The sequence below is a fragment of the Ovis aries genome, chromosome 5 (genome assembly GCF_016772045.2).
Source record: "Ovis aries strain OAR_USU_Benz2616 breed Rambouillet chromosome 5, ARS-UI_Ramb_v3.0, whole genome shotgun sequence".
NCBI classification, from domain to species: domain Eukaryota; kingdom Metazoa; phylum Chordata; class Mammalia; order Artiodactyla; family Bovidae; genus Ovis; species Ovis aries.
In genome coordinates, this window is record NC_056058.1 from 13,495,521 (window position 1) to 13,512,284 (window position 16,764).

The 16,764-nt window shown below is 51.7% G+C and overlaps 2 protein-coding genes across 3 annotated transcripts; one reads left to right on the forward strand and one right to left on the reverse strand.

The window, feature by feature from the left end:
* The first annotated feature begins 5,274 nt into the window (after window positions 1-5,274).
* On the forward strand, window positions 5,275-6,906 carry SWSAP1 (SWIM-type zinc finger 7 associated protein 1). Its single transcript, XM_004008541.4, has 2 exons — window positions 5,275-5,535; window positions 6,071-6,906. The coding sequence occupies exons 1-2, from the start codon at window positions 5,290-5,292 to the stop codon at window positions 6,575-6,577; spliced, it is 753 nt and encodes a 250-aa protein (XP_004008590.2). The 5' UTR covers window positions 5,275-5,289; the 3' UTR covers window positions 6,578-6,906.
* Window positions 6,907-7,862: 956 nt separating this feature from the next.
* On the reverse strand, window positions 7,863-13,479 carry EPOR (erythropoietin receptor). Of its 2 annotated transcripts, XM_027970663.3 has the most exons (8): window positions 13,219-13,479; window positions 12,229-12,364; window positions 11,663-11,841; window positions 11,428-11,585; window positions 10,791-10,944; window positions 10,616-10,703; window positions 8,773-8,860; window positions 7,864-8,679 (listed from the first exon to the last, which is right to left on the reverse strand). In XM_027970663.3, exons 1-8 carry the CDS (start codon window positions 13,331-13,333, stop codon window positions 8,068-8,070), a joined length of 1,530 nt encoding a protein of 509 aa, XP_027826464.1. In that variant the 5' UTR covers window positions 13,334-13,479; the 3' UTR covers window positions 7,864-8,067. The 2 variants fall into 2 exon arrangements, with proteins under 2 accessions (XP_042105909.1, XP_027826464.1); XM_042249975.2 differs by having other exon boundaries at window positions 7,863-8,860.
* Window positions 13,480-16,764: the final 3,285 nt, after the last annotated feature.

Consider the following 16,764-nt stretch of genomic DNA (forward strand, 5'->3'; position numbering starts at 1 on the left):
CTGGGACATCCAAGTGGGCCTAATTGGGAGGTGGGTCCTTGCCTCCTAGGATTGCCCTTTTAAGGGCCAAAGCCTGATCCCATTGGCCATTGCCCAGCCAATGGGAGCTTCCCAGTACTCAGAATTCTAGCCAAAAGGAGTTTACTCCAGCCAATAGAAGAATCCCCATCGTTTCTTAGACACCTCAGGCAAGAGGGCAACTCTAGTCAAGTGTTCAGCCTCTGAACAACAAATAGGAGTCCTTGGTTCTTAGAATCTCAAGGTGGGTGGGTATGATTCCAGTCAATGGGGGACCGCCCATGTCGAGGCATGTGCAAAGGAGAGAGTGCTCTCTCCTCAGAATCAGAGTCCAGCTGGAGGGTGGGGGGCAGGCTCCCCCATGGCAGGGTCCTTGGGGTACCCCTTCCTCTCTCAGCCCATCCCCCTTGTGCAATCTCTCACCCAATCTCTCTTAACTCCCAACTTGTGCAGGGCTTGCCCCATTTCAGAGGTTTTGGGGTTCAGGGTGCTGCATTCCCCCTTGCCTGTGCCCAGATCACTTCAAACCCTTCTGTTATTTATTAGGGCTGTGGGAAGGGAGTTTTTTTTTCCTTAGAACCACCCCTGTTCTTCACACTGCCCCCCCATGCCTCAGCCTCATACAGATGTGCCATCATAGAGGCATGGGTGGAGCAAAGAGGGCTCCCCACCCCCGGCAGCCAAAGGCAGTGGGCAGGGGAGACACTGCCCCCGTTTCATACCCCCTCCTCATCTTTAATAAAGACCTGTTTGTAACAGAAGTTTGGCCACCTGCCTTCCTTCTCCAGGTGGCAGGGGTGAAGGACTTTGATGTTGGGTGTGGGTGTCAGTGAGGCTGGGTGTGAGTGTATAGTCACAGGGAGATAGTGGAGAGGCAGCATGGCGCTGTAGGGTCCATGACTTGGCTTTAATCCAGGCTCAGCCTTTCTTGGTCGTGTCACCTCAGGAAAGTTAATTGACCTCTCTGTGCTCTCGATTCTTCATCTGTCAAATGCAAACAGCCCTGCAAGCCACATGTAAGGCACACAAACATACTGTGAGGGGCCTCATGTGACTGTCTTCCTCAGGTGGCTGGCCTGTTCTGACCATGGCCAGGGTACTGAGGGTACGGGGAATACGGTGAGGGGACCACAGAGGTCCTGATAGAAGGGGATGCTGAGGGCAGTAGGAACCTCCACGCTGAATCCCCGACTACGTGGATTTGAGCAGGGGTTTTGATTATGAGGTTGTGCTGAGGACCAACCCCTGAGGGGCGCAGCAGAGATTGGGGAAGGTAGAAAGACAGGGAGCCACATACAGCACCCCCCGACAGAAACACACTGTGGCTTCAAGAGACTTCAGACAGGCCATTCAGGGCACGGAGTCATTTAAAAACCAGGGAAGGGAAGTCTGCTTTCCTTTCACATTTATTCATTCATCCATCCATTTATTCAGTCAAAAAACATTGTGGAGCACACCCCACCCCACCCCCATGCGTGCCAGGTGCTGTTTTGTTAGGCAAAGGGGCTGCAGTGCTAAGCAGAACAGACACAAAATCCTGCCTTCATGGAGCTCACATTCTAACACCAGAGAAAGAGTAAACAAGATAAATAAGTTAGCGACAAAACTACAATTCCCAATTTCAAGGTCTGGAAACCAAAATTATCCTCATAACTCATTTGTGGCAAAACCTGACCTGAACTGACATAAGGTCATGATAGCTTTCATTTGTTTAACTTTATGTGAATATTCTTATGTTTCATTGTAGATATAGTGTTTGATTTAGAATGTTACCCCAGGTCCAACTAGGGGTGTTAATCAATACATTGTATTTACACCATAGTACCTTTTGAAAATCTGAAAAAAATCTAAGTTTCAAACTGCAGGATCAAGAATTTGGGTCAGAAATTGGTATCGTTGATATGTTAGATATTGATAAGTAATAAACAGAAAACTCAAGCTAGAGAAGACAATGGGACAACTTTGGAATGAGGACATGGTTTGCAATTTAAAGAGAGTGTCCAGGGAAGCTATTTCTGAGGAGTTGGCACTAGAGATGTGGTGTGGAGGGAGGGAGGGACGAGAGCCCTGCAAATAACCGCAGTGTGGAGTGGGGGAGTGTTCCAGGCAGAGGGAACAGCAAGAATGAAGGCCCTGAAGTGACAATGTCCCGGCTTTGTTCAGGGAACAGTGAGGAGACCTGAGTGGCTGGAGCAGATCAAGCGACGCGGAAATAGAAGGGAAAGGAAGTGTGCCTGGAGGAGTGGGGTGTGGTTGATTCTGCATTGCAAGAAATGAGATGGACGCATGAGACGGCTGAAGGCAGAGGAGGGATAGCATCATGTAGCCCCCTACTTCACCGCATGGAGTATCTACTTCCAGGGCTTGCCTTTCCCTGAGCCCCGTAGCACAGCTGCTTCCATGGGGCCCAGCAGAGAAGCAAAGTTTCAGCACAACAGACAGCATTCTACGAACAAACCAGTTGGCGCTGTCCATGGTTCTGATGTTAAGCCCGGGCCAAGAAAATGTCAGGTTGCGGCTGCCGGGCACAAAGAAGTGTCTGGACCCGCTAGGGAGGGTGGAGACTGCAGTTCTGGCCTTGCCCACTCCCATTGCAGGGTGGATAATCTCAGGTCGAAAATCCAGATAAAGATGTTCCTGCTTACTCAAAAGGCTTCTCCACATGACCCACCTCCTCTTATCCTCAAGTTGACCAAAACTGAGCTCCTTTTTATAATGTAAGTCAGACCATGACCCTCCTGTGTTCAAACGCTCTCTGGGCTCTCCATGGCACCCGATCTAAAAGCCAAAGTTCTCCCAGTGCCTCCAGTCCTTTGCACTTTCAGGTGCCTCCCCCCTGGAATTCTCTTCCCCCTCATATCTGCATGATTCGCTCCCTGCACCTCCTAGGAGCCTTTCTTCAAGTGTTACCTTCTCAGGGAGGCCTGCCCCTACCATCCTATTCAAAATTGCAAAAATCAAACAATTGTCCCTTCCCTTCCTTTCCCTGTGCAAATCTCTCTCTCTCTTTTTTTTAATACAGACTTATCATCTGCTCATAGACTATTTAAATGCTTCATTATGCTTGGTGGCCATTATCACCTCCCTCACTAAGATGTCAGTTCCACTAAGACAGAGATTGTTGTTGTCTGTTCACTGCTGAGTCCGTGTGCCTCCTAGAACAGGGTCAGGAACAACATACCTGCTCAATAAGTGTTTGCTAAATGAATAAACTTATCACTTGAGGATACCAACAAACTGGGGAGGAGTACAGACTGACCCTGACTGTCCACCTCACCCTTTGGTTCTGCCTCCTCCAAGGAGCCCCTATAAGGTAAAGTCCTTCTGTCAGGACATGAAGATGGGGTCCCAAGGAGCAAGGGAAAGAAGCAGTGTATGCATGAGAGATACACCTAATGTCTGCATCTCTGCCAGTATATGCATTCAGGAGCACCTATCCTATGTCAGGTGCCATTCTAGGAGCTGGAGACCCAGCAGTGAAAGAAAGAGGGACTCTACCCCAATTGAGCTGACATTCTAGTGGGGAGAGAGGCAATAAGACAAACATACGGCTGGAAGTGATAAGTATTTGAAAAGAAAATAAAGGTGAAGAAGCAGTGAAAGAGTGAGGAGGGGTGTGATTTTACACAGGTAGTCAGGAAAAGTGAGTGATATTTGAGTAGAGACCTGAATAGAATGGAAAAAACGAGGGTTAGATATCTGGGAGCTGAATGCTCTAGGAAATGGAACAGCAAGTGCAAAGGACTTGAAATGGGGCTGTGTTCAGCATGCTCTGGTGTTTATAACTACGTGGAACTGTGTGATACAGGTGCTTGTGTATTTAGAGTGCTGCAAAGCGAGGTGAATCAGGGGATGAGGTGGTGCATTTGACAGGACAATGTAACAGTGTGACTCATGTGTGTGTCGGCAAAGGAATTGTTGTATCAGACTGTATCTGGTGTGCTTGCAAGAGAAAGGGTGTGGGGGCATGAATGTGAGAAAGAGTATGTATGGGGTGCCTTGTGTCAGGATATGATTGTGAGCATGTGAGTGGTGGGGATTCTGAAAGTGAAATATATGCAGAAATGCCCTGTCTGTGTGTATGTGTGTAGGAGTGCCTGTCTGTGTGAGTGGGTGTAGGAGTGTGGGGGTGCCTGTCTGTGTGAGTGGGTGTATTGAGGGATGTTGTGAAGCTCTTTTCTGGCCCCACAGGGAGAGAGAGAGCCCTGGAAATCTCAGTTCCGCCCTGCCCCTGGGTCTCCTGGCAACGGCACCACTTTGAAGTTACCAGGAGACAGAGTTGCTAGGGCAACAGGGCTGTGAGTGGCAGCTCTGGGGAGAAGTCTGTGAAGATATCCAACCAGTGCTCACTTGGTCACTCACCTTGTTCTTCCTTCTCTCCCAGTTTCCAATCTATCCTACCTTTCTTTATTCATTCCTTTAACAAGCCTTTGTGGAGACTCTGCAATGCCCTAAGCACTGTCTGGGCGCTGGAGGTACTGAAGTGAATATGACAAAGAAGGTCCTGCTGTGGCTCTCCCTCAGTCCCCCAGCCCCGGCATCTTTGCCTCTTCTCTCTCTTCTTTCTCTGTCTCTTTTTTTTGTTGTTGTTCTATGGTCCTGCCTCTCATTGTACCCTAAGCAGGACTCAAGAAGCCCCCAGGCCAATGAGGAAGCCAGCTGCGACTCTTCTCACAGACCCTCAAAGGCACTCCTTTGCGGTCTGACGGATGTTCTGCACATGAATATCCTCAAGCTTGCAACCCCAAACACACACACATTTGTGCAAGCATTCATTCAAGTGCAGAGAGAGACAGCGCATAGCTTATCCACTTCTCCCCTTCACTGTCATTAGGTAACACCAGCAGAAGCGCGCGCACACACACGTTCATCGCAGTATTCCTGAGATACCATGTGCTCCATTCTATAGGTGGGCAAAGCTGAGGCTCAGAGATTTTAAGTAATGTGTCCGTGATTAGGGCCTGTTCCGTCCAACTCTCAACCCTTTTATTGTCTGATTAGCTGCTTAGCTCACAATAATAGTGTTCGTGGTGCTTCCGCCAGCGGACTCACTTACGAGAGGGCCTTATCGCCCTGAAACGCCTCCATTTGTTGCTCAAACTAGGTTATTTGCCCCTTCACCAGGGGAGGAGCTAGGAAACGTCGATCTAACTTTGAGGAACAGATTTTTGGACTAATGAAGAAGCTAAGTGCACTGTAACCAATGAGACCCCGCCCTGGGCGGGATTAAGGGCAGGCACCGGCCGCCGATTGAACAGAAGTACGCGGCAAATGGCGGAGACGCTGAGGCGAGTGCTGAACCTGGGCAGCGCGGCGGGCCCCGGGAAGAACACAGCTGAGGCCGAACCGCCTTTGCTGTTGCTCGGCGGTCCAGGCTCTGGAAAGACAGCTCTGCTATTCGCGGCGGCCCTGGAGGCGGCAGGGGAAGGCCGAGGCCCGGTCCTCTTCCTGACCCGGAGGCCTCTTCAAAGCCTGCCCCGCAGGACTGGACCGGCGCTCGAACCACTGCGATTACAAGTAGGGGACCAGAGGCGGACCAGCCCGTAGCGGGGCTAATCGGGGATTGACTGACAGGCGGAGACAGACCAATGGCGGAGACGAAGCAAACATTGTGGGAAGGAATATGGACGAGTTGGGGATGGGACTATACGAAGCCTTGTTAAGATTGAGTGAGAAGCTATCCAATGAGGGGGCAGGATCCACAAATTTGCGTTCCAAGGGGTGGGGTCAGGGGCGGAGCCAAACAAGAGTCCGCGGTGGAGGCGGGCGCTATGGGCAGGTTTTACGTGGAAAGATTGCCCTAGAGATTTGGCAGAAAGGCATACCTGTTCTTAATAATACCAGGCAGTGACGAGTGCAGGGTAAGAAAAAAACGAGGGTAAGGGGTTGGTGAACAGAAGAATATTCGATCCCTCTGAGCTGCTTCACGCTCGAACCAGAGGTCTAGTGGGTGAGAGCCTCGTCCAGGGGAGTATGCAAGGAAGCAGCGCTGCTCTAACTGGAAGCCCCGCTTCCCATGCTGAATCTGGCCCTTTCCTTTTTCCCTTTCTAGAAGATCCGCTTCCAGTACCCACCCTCAACCCGTGAGCTCCTCCGGCTTCTGTGCTCTGCCCATGAAGCCCGTGGACCAGCCCCTTCACTGTTGCTGCTTGATGGCCTGGAGGAATACCTAGTAGAAGACCCTGGGTCCCAGGAAGCCGCCTACCTGGCTGCCCTGCTTCTGGACACAGCTGTCCACTTCAGCCACCGGGTTGGGCCTGGCCGGGGCTGTGGGCTCATTGTGGCCCTCCAGACCCAAGAGGAAGGAGGAGACAGTGGAAATGCTCTGCAGCTGGCACTCCTTCAGAGGTATTTCCCTGCCCAGTGCTGGCTGCAGCCGGATGCAGCAGGCCCAGGACAGTGCTGCCTGCGAGCCTCCCTGGAGCCAGGTGGGCTGGGCCCCAGGGAAGAATGGTGGGTGACTTTTCAACCAGATGGAGAGATGACAATCACCCGATGGCCCACCCAGTTGGTTGACACCAGCTCGCACAAGGGTTCAAGCTCTGGAGGCCAACCATGAGGTTTGGAGTGTGACAACTTCTCTATGCCTGTTTCCCGGTCTGGAACACCTGCGTCAGTTCAGTTCAGTTCAGTCGCTCAGTCGTGTCCGACTCTTTGCGACCCCATGAACTGCAGTATGCCAGGCCTCCTTGTCCATCACCAACTCCCGGAGTTTACCCAAGACAGATGCAAATTCAAAGCCCTTAAGATTGTAAAGTGCTTTTTCGCTCGTAAATATACCATTATCCTGTATATATTGTGCCCAGCCAACATATTGTTGAATTTTTCTGTTTTGAATTTTATAAAGAAGAATTTCATGATAAATGTAATCTGAAACTTCCCTCTCAACACTGGTACTAAGATTCGGCAACATTTTCATTCATTCCTTTTTCCATACTGCATGTAATTCCATGAGTGACTATACCCTACATTAGGTATGATCAGATTGACTTATTTACTACTATTACCATTCATACACATATCCTGGTCCATGTGTGTGAGGGTTTTGTGGGTACATATCTAAAAGTGGAATTGCTGGAATAGAAGGTATGCTTTCCTAGGTTATGTCAAACTTTTAAAAAGCAGTTAAGCCGAAACTTCCAATGAGCCACTTGATTGACTTTTCGTGTCATCAGAGTGCTTTCTTAGAACCAGACTTGGAATAAAGCCTTAGGAATTAATGTTAGTATTAGTGGCAAAGACTAGCTAGCTGCTCATTAAACAGCTCGTCTCTCCTGGGTGCACAGCTGAACTACATTTCCCAGCTGTCCATTGTTCTTACTAGAGTCACATGACCATTTCTAGCCAGCAGAATTTGTGAAGATGTGGCACCCACCTCCAGGCTACATCCCTAAAGTGGCCTACAAAAATCTGCTGTCTCTTGTTGGCTGGAAGGATGCAGAGGGTCCATCTGAAGACCCCAGAGTACCCCTAGGAGATGGTTAAGCTACAGCCTGGGTTTCTGACTCATCCCAGGGATAAGCTAACCATCTATTTGAATTGTATGAGAGAAAGTGCTTCCTTGGTGACTCAGCTGGTAAAGAATCTGCCTGTAATGTAGGAGGCCTGGGTTCAATCCCTTGGTCGAGAAGACCCCCTAGAGAAGGGAATGGGTTGTTGTTAGGGCAGCTAGCATAACTTATACTGACCAATTCATTCTGTTGTTATTATTCAGATTGTCAGGTCAGAATTTTAGACTTAACTCCAGACTTGCTGCTGCTGCTTCTATGGCCTGGGCCCAGGGAAAAGATGGGGCTGACAGGTAATTATAGAAGTCACGACAGGAAACTTGTATATATTTATATATAAAGTATATATATATATATATATATTTATCTATCTACACAAAAAAACTGTACATTTAAAAATACTGCAAGGCTGTGACTTTGAGCAGGATGACTTGAGCAGAAAGCCAAGGTCAGCAGGCCTCACTGACCCTGCTGGATAAACCTTGGGTCTGGAGTAGCAGTGCGGTCATTCTGGGTCTCTGTGGCTCTGAGGGCTGGAATCCTAGGAGCAGGCCACGTAGCTCGGGGGTGAAGGCTTGGGAGCTGGGATGAGGCTGTTCTCATAAGGGTTGGAGTAGGGACCATTGGATGAACCCCCCTGGGCTTCCTGGGAACCCCCTGAGCTGTAGCCAGTTGAGATGCCAGAGTCAGACACCATGAGGTACAGGTACTTTAGGTGGGGTGGGGTGGGGAGCAGCTCAGGGGGCAGTGCCCTTGGGCGCAAGAGCTGGGAGCTGGGGTCAAGAATGGTGTACTCAAAGCTGGCAGCAGAGGCCCCCTCCGGCCCAGGCTTCAGGGCCAAAGCGGATGTGCAGGAGGACGCTTCTGAGGCTTCATCCGTGGTCACTATGTCCATATCGCCACAAGGCTGCAGGAGGTCCTCACTCGGCGGACTCCGGGGTAGCAACCACTTGTCCAGCACCAGGTAGCTGTCTTGGGCATGCTCGCTGCCCACCGGCTCCAGGAGGGACCCCCCGTCATCTGCCCCAGGTTCCACTGCCTGTGTCACCCCCCAGCAGCACTCAGAGAGGACTTCCAAGGGGGCAGGTGGGTCCTCTGGGAAGGGGGTGCTGGGGCTCCACCACAGACAGCCGTCAGTCTGGTACAGCCACAGCTGGGGAAACAGCACCAGCTTGCTCAGAGACTTGGAGTTCGGCCACAGGAGCAGGGAAGCCCCAGGCCTGGAAGGAACAACCAGGCCGCCTACCTGGAAGTTACCCTTGTGGGTGGTGAAGAGGCCTTCAAACTCGCTCTCAGGGCTTGGGATGCCAGGCCAGATCTTCTGCTTCAGGGTCCTGGTGAAACCGGAACAAACAGATGCCTGGGCATGTGTCACTGAACAGTCACCGACACCCCCTCAGCACCATCCCTGGGGCAAAGAGACGCCTAGTCCCTTGCGGTCATGTTGAAGGCAGAGGAGTGCATGGGACTGAGGAACAGGGGTTCTGCCAAAGCATCTGCAAGGCCCTACAGAAGGGCAATGGGAACAGGGTTTTGAAGGATACATAGGAGTTCAATATACACTGCCTTATGGTCCCTCTAAAACCCACCCAGGCTTGTCTGAAAGTCCATTATGCTACTTTCCTCCTCACTCTTTTCCGTGGTTCTCCAGTGCATTCAGGCTAAAGTCCAAACTCCTCCATACAGAACACCCTACATGATCTAATCCCTGATACCTCCCTCATCCCCCCCGCCCCACCTTACACACTCTGCTCTAGGCATACAGCTTTTCTTGCAGCTGCTTCAATGTTCCAAGCTCACTCCCATCTCAGGACCTTTGCACTTGCTGTTTTTCGCTGCCTGCTTTTCACACGGCTGCCTCTTTCCCAGGATTCAGGTTTCTGCTCCAATGTCACCTCCTCTCACCTATCTATTCTGTCATGTCCCCCTGTGCATGCATGCTAAGTCACTTCAGTCATGTCTGACTCTTTGTGACCTTACGGACTGTAGCACACCAGGCTCCTCTGTCCATGAGATTCTCCAGGCAAGAATACTGGAGTGGATTGCCATGCACTCTTCCAGGGGGTCAGCCCAACCCAGGGATCGAACCCGAGACTCTTATGTCTCCTGCACTGGCAGGGGAGTTCCTTACCACTAGTGCCACCTGGGAAGCCCGATATTTCTGCTATCTCTCATCACAATTTATAATCAAATATCTGTTGGTTTCCTTATTTGTTGTGTGACTCAGCTATGAGATCCACAAGAGTAGAGACACATTTGGTTGGTTCTGCTCTTTCTTCCCAGTGCCTAGCACAGAGCTGGCACTCAGTATTTCCCAATCAAGTAAATAAACAAGGCTTTGAAAGAACTAGGAGATTGCTTGGCAGGCACGGCAAGAAGGACATTCCTGGCAGAAGGAACAGTGTATCCCAAGGCTTGGGAGTGTGAACACACATTGTATGTAATTGGGTTACAAAAACTGAATTACAAAAACCTCAGGATGGCTGGTCATGTCATAAAACATCTAAGGAGCTTGGCAACCGGTGAGAGGCATTTGGGGCTAAATCGTTTCATGAAGCCCATTTGGTTGGCTTTACAGAAGTTGATGAAACTGGGAAAAAAGTATTCAAAAAGAAGGGCTTCCCCGGTGGCTCAGTGGTACAGAATCCGCCTAAAAGGCAGGAGATGCAGTTAGACGCTGGTTCCATCCCTGGGTCGGAAGGATCCAGGAGGAGGGCATGGCCACCCACTCCAGTACTCTTGCATGGAGAATCCCAGGGACAGAGGAGCCTGGCGGTCTACAGTCCACGGAGTCGCGAAGAGTCGTACACGATTGAAATGATTTAGCATAGCACGCATGCACGTTCACAAGAGAATCCAAGAAGGAGCAGACACTGAGGTAGGAGGAAAACCCAAAAAATATATGCCCAAGAGCAGAGAATTTTAAATAAGAATCTGAGTGTGACTTGGCTTGCATCCCGACCCTGCCACCGACTTTTCATTCTGTAACCCTGGGCAAGTGCCTGCCCATCTCTGAGCCTAGGTTTTCACAGGGAAAGGGGAAAGTTAGTGGAGAGGAGTCTGAGCCAGATGCCGAGTGGGGCGCTCACCGGCGGTGGGAGAGCAGGGCTAGCACGGCCAGCAGCAGTAGAATGAGCACGAGGACGAGGGAGAGCGTCAGGATGAGGGGGTCCAAGTCTGGGGGAGCAGGGAAGAGGTCAGGGCAGTGAACTTGGCCCCCATGCTCCGCCCAGCCCCTCCTACCTCCCTTGCCTGGGGCCTCACCACTAGCCGTCAGCAGTGACGCAGGCTCAGACCAGGCGCTCCAGAAGCCACCGAAGCTGGGCTCGGCCATACGCGCGCGTACCATGAAGGCGTAGCGCGTTCCGCCCCGCAGGTTGCTCAGCAAGCACTCCGTGCGGCCGTCGAGGATCTCCACCTGTAGGCGGGGCCCGGGTGAGGGGTGTGTCCAATAGGGGCAGGGAGGGAAAAGGAGGGCATGTGGGGGTGGACTCTGAGGGAGCCAGCCAATCAGAAAAAGGAAGAACAGAAACCAAGCATGGGGAGGCGGGCAATGAAAGTAGGAGGCGGGGCCCAGGAAGGCTTGGGGCCAATCAGGATGGGGCCCTGGGTAGAAACGGGCGCACTCCGGCTATTTAACAGCTGGGCCTGCGAACAGACAGGGCGGGCACTGGAGCGGTCTAGGGTTCCGGACAAGAGTTAAGAAAGGTTGAGTCCAGGTGGGCTTGGGGCAAGGGGGTCATTGGGAAAGGGCACAAATCAGTGGACGTGGAGATGTCTTGGGCAGGGCGTGGAAGGGACGAGGCCGACGGGGCGGGGCCCTAGTGACAGTCTGGGTGAGACTTAGAGCGCCTGTCTAGTCTGGAGCCCTTTGGGGCTAGGTTATAGGGGCGGGCCTCACCCTCTGTGCGCCCCCTGCGGCGTTCTCTGCCGAGATGTTCACCTCATAGCGGATAAGGCTCGCCATGGGTGCCCCAGGCGGCGGGAGCCAGCGCAGTACCACGTGGCCGCCCTCGTCGGCCCGCCGAGCCACAAGCCTGGCGGGAGGGTCTAGGAGCACTACGGAGAGGGGTTTGCTTAGGTGGGCGGAAACTGGGACTCCCTCCCGACCAATCCCCCGTTCCCAGCGCACTTACCCACTTCGTTGACGTGAATGGTACGGCGGTAGCGTGAAGCGCCCGAGGAGGCCGCAGTGACGTGCAGCTCTAGGGGCACGAAGCTCGACGTGTCGGCTGTAGGCAACGAGCACCAGAAACGCACCAAGCCGCGGGCGGTGGGCGTCTGATGCAGGCGGCATGGCTTCCACGGCTCACCCCTGTTCAACCAGGAACCAGCGAGGGTAGGGGGATCAAGTTTGAGGTTTCGCGGGGACCGAGGGCGCGTTTCTGGACACTACCACCAGGGGGCGTCGCAGCCCCGACGTACGCGACGCCTTAAGTCCTGCTTTGGAGCGGTATTGTTCCTGCCCTGAAGTTTGCGGTTGCCCTCCAGCAGTGATCACAGGAGTGTTCCAGCCCCGACCACTAGGGTGCACGTCAGCTCTGACTCCGTGAGCTTCCCACAAGTGCCCACCAGCAGAGATGCCAGCCGGTCCCTGGCACCAGGAAACATCCCAAGATGCGAGCTCCTGGGAAGTCTGCCCGGCCAGCCCGCCCCCTGCACCTGTGGGGCGCTCCATCTGACCCCGCCTCGTCCAACTCACTCGAGCTGGTAAGAGAAGCTGTAGTTGTCCGGGCCGACTCCGGCGGTGGCCGCTTCCTCCCAGAAACACACCAAGTCCTCCAAGCGCTCGGTGAAGCACAGAAACTCATCAGGCTCGCGGGCTGTCAGCAGGGCCGCTGAGGATGCGGGTAAGGGGAGGGGGTCAAGGGACCCGAGCCCCTTTCTCGAGCCACAGCATCCTTCCCTCCCTCCTGCTGCCTGTGCGGACCGATAAGAAAAAAAAGCCCCGCCCCCGTTCTTCCAGCGGGGCCCTTCAAAGGGTCCGCCGAAGTAGTGCCCCCCAAACTTCCAAGTGTAGGTTGCGTGTCTTATTGTCTCCCTCCAACACACACGCCGCCCACCAGCGACCGGCTTTGCTGACCGTAGCATTCAAGGCCTCCGCCTCCCGCTGCCGCCCCCGCCCCAGCCTAGGGACTTGCGTGAGGGTGAGTGTGTGTGCAGGAGGCGGGGTCCCCTATCAGCCCCGGCAGGCTCCCGGCGGCCCGATAGCGCCAACCGTGCCCCCCGTTCCCCTCCCTCAACCCCGCGGACCCAGGGATCTGGCGCCCGCATGCCAACCGTGTTTACAGTTGCCTGGGGCTCGGCCCCTCTGACTCGGACTCGGGTTTTACCCTCCCTTCCCACTTGGAGGTCGGCTAGATCTCCTTAGCTCAGCGACTCTAGCATACAGGACTCTAGACTACAGCACCACCCCTGCCCCATTTAGCGTTTAGCACGTCCCAAGTTCATTGAAGAGATAAAGCAGGACTCTTATGCCCCTTTCTAGCTTCTCCCCGAGAATCTAATCTGGGGATATAGACCCCAGCATGCCATGAGATCCCAGTCTAGGGGTTCAGACACCATCTTGGGCCCCAGGTCACAGACTCAGAATGAGAACCTGGGTGGCCCCAAGGATCCGGGCAGGAAGTTCGGGTCCCAATATTGCCCTCCAAGATCCAGTGCTGGGGTCCACACTCAACTCCACCCTTACCTTTGTTTTCAAACTTGGGGTCCGTTGGGTTGGGTGGGGGAGCCCAGGCTGCCCCAGCGAGCAAGAGGCAGAGGAAGCCAATTCCAGGACGGAGGGGTGACGGGAGATGATACATAATGTAGCCCCTAACGCCGGGGGCCCAGGGCTCCTGCCCTCCGCCCCCCCCCACTTCTTCCGCCCCTGGCACAGGCCACAGCTGGGTCAGCAGCTGCCTCCGCCGGACACAGCTGACCAGGCCTTCCCGGCCAGGCGCCTCCAAGTGGCAGCTCCCCCGAGGGGGCGGGACCAGCAGGCAGCCCGAGCTGAGATAAGAGGGAGGCAGCCGCCCTATGGGGCCTGGTTACAGAGAGCAGGGGCCCTGAGCTCCGCACCTCCTTGAGGGTGGAGGGAAGGAACTGCTCTGCTTTCTGCCTCAGATACACTTTCTTGCTGTGTGACCCTGGACGGGTTACTTACCTTATCTGAGCTTCAGCCTTTTAATCTATAAAATCCGACTTGGCACATAGCAAGCATTCAAAAAATGTAAACTGTAACTACTGATATTATCGTACTAATCAACATCTCTTCCCAGTCTGGGTAGGAATATAATAAGCCTAATAGTAGCCGTTGAATGTTTGCACAATGTTGGGAAGTACTGCCAGATAGTAAGTAAGTAAGAAAGAGCCTGCATTTGTAAAAATTACATGTATTCTAGAATGCGAGATTTTATTTGTGATTTTGGGGGCATTTTCTGCTTACATGTGTATACTCTTGGGATTTTATTTTACAAGGAACGTGCAGTTCTTTCAATAATCTGTAAAGTATAGAACAAATCATAAAAGCTGTTCTCTCGGGCTGAGCTTCAACTGGGGTAAACACCCTCCGCCCAAAGGAGACGCATGCCTGGGGAAGCAGGGGATACCTACTTTATTGCGTCAGCCAGCCCCAGATTAGCCAATCAGAGAGCTCCATTCCCTGGAGCACGGTAATTGGTTCAGGGGTGGCATGTGACCCAAGGGGATCCAATGAGCTTCCATTCTGGGACTTTTCCCTGGAGTAGCTAGGAAAGGAGGTGCAGCTTTCTATTAGATGACGGGGTAGGCAGATGGAGTAGCCAGAGACATCTTTGTCATTAGGAGGAAAAAAATTGGCTGATGGTGAAGCTAAGGTGGGCTTCTGCACTGTCTATTCCCTCCACTTGCAAGGTTCTTCCTCTACATGGACATGCAGCTCACTCTCAGTTTACTCAGGACTCTAACTAAACGTCACTTCCTCAGTGAAGTCCTCCTGGATCACCTGTTCAAAATAGCAACCCTCTCACCGCCCACCCCTCACCCCCCACAATGTCAGTCCTTAAATGGTTTGGCAGCAGCAGCAGCATTTTGCATTCCCTGTACTTTTCGTATAAATATGTAATATGTATTTGATGTTTTGTTATTGATTCGCCACCTTCATTAGTCTGTTTTGTTCATTTCTATATCCCCAGCACCTACAACAGAGCCTGGCATACAATAGGAGGTCAGGAAATATTTGTGGAGTAAAAGATAAGCGAAAAACCAACCTGAGAGGTGTAGGGAGACAGCTGACCTGTGTTAGCCACTGGAGAGAGCTATTCCTGAGTACTCCTACACCTGTTTTTTTTTTTTTTTTTAACCTCCTGCACTTTTAAAAACAGAAGTGGAGGGATTCCCTGGCTGTCCAGTGGTTAGGACTCTGTGCCTCTGCAGGGGGCGTGGATTTGGTCTCTAGTTATGTAACTTCTACGCAGAGTACATCATGAGAAACACTGGACTGGAAGAAGCACAAGCTGGAATCAAGATTGCTGGGAGAAATATCAATATCCTCAGATATGCAGATGACACCACCCTTATGGCAGAAAGTGAAGAGGAACTAAAAAGCCTCTTGATGAAAGTGAAAGAGGAGAGTGAAAAAGTTGGTTTAAAGCTCAACATTCAGAAAATGAAGATCATGGCATCTGGTCCCAATCACTTCATGGGAAATAGATGGGGAAACAGTGGAAACAGTGTCAGACTTTATTTGGGGGGACTCCAAAATCACTGCAGATGGTGACTGCAGCCATGAAATTAAAAGACGCTTACTCCTTGGAAGGAAAGTTATGACCAACCTAGATAGCACATTGAAAAGCAGATATATTACTTTGCCAACAAAGGTCCATCTAGTCAAGGCTATGGTTTTTCCAGTGGTCATATGTGGATGTGAAAGTTGGACTGTGAAGAAAGCTGAGTGCTGAAGAATTGGTGCTTTTGAAGTGTGGTGTTGGAGAAGACTCTTGAGTCCCTTGGACTGCAAGGAGATCCAACCAGTCCATCCTAAAGGAGACCAGTCCTGGGTGTTCATTGGAAGGACTGATGCTGAGGCTGAAACTCCAATACTTTGGCCACCTCATGCGAAGAGTTGACTCATTGGAAAAGACCGTGATGCTGGGAGGGATTGGGGGCAGGAGGAGAAGGGGATGACAGAGGATGAGATGGCTGGATGGCATCACCGACTCGATGCACATGAGTTTGGGTGGACTCTGGGAGTTGGTGATGGACAGGGAGGCGTGGCATGCTGCAATTCACAGGGCTGCAAAGAGTCGGACACGACTGAGCAACGGAACTGAACTGAGGGGAACTAAAATCCCACATGCCTTACTGAGGAACAAACAAACAAACAAAAAAAACAAGTCAATGAGAATCTCTTCCTCAGGAAATTGGCATTTGGATTGTGTTTGTGTGTGTGTGTGTGTGTGTGTGTGTGTGTGTGAGAGAGAGAGAGAGAGAGAGAGAGAGAGGGAGAGAGAGAGAGAGGCAGAAACTGTAAACTGTTTCCTTGGGTAAGAGCATATGTTCTGATGCATTCCACGTGTCACTTGCCCTGAAACCTTAGATAAGCTACTTAACCGTCGCTCGTCTTGGTTTTTCATGTATAAAATGGGCATGATAATAATGCCCCCTCACAAGGCTTATGTGAGGATTATGAATAGATTACATCAGGTTATGAGAACATGCCTGCCACACAGTAAGTGCTCAGTAAGGACAGCAATTATTTGCTTAAGCTAATTTAAGAAGGACAGGGAAGATTGTGCTGCAGTCCATGGGGTTTGCAAATAGTCTGACATGACTTAGTGACTGAACAACAATAACAATTTAAGAATCCTGCTACTTACATCCAATTGCTTTTTTAAATGAATTAATTTGGCTGCATTAGGTCATAGCTGCAGCATGTGGGATCTTTTGTTGCAGTGTACAGATTCTCTAGTTGTGGCATTCAGGCTTAGTTGCTCTGAGACACATGGGATCTTAGTTCCCTCACCAGAGATCAAACCCGTGTCCCCTGCATTGCAAGGGGAATTCTTAACCAATGGACTGCCAGGGAAGTCCCAGGCATTTTCCTTGCATGGCAGGTGGACCTGGTGGGGTGTAACAATGGCACTGCCCCATGAGGGTGATCCTGCCTTGGAGTGGGGCAATATTCATTTATTAACTTTTTTCTTTTTTGGCTAGTGTAACAGAGACCCAAATAATACTGATGGCTTAAATAAGCTGGGCATTTAAGAAGAATATG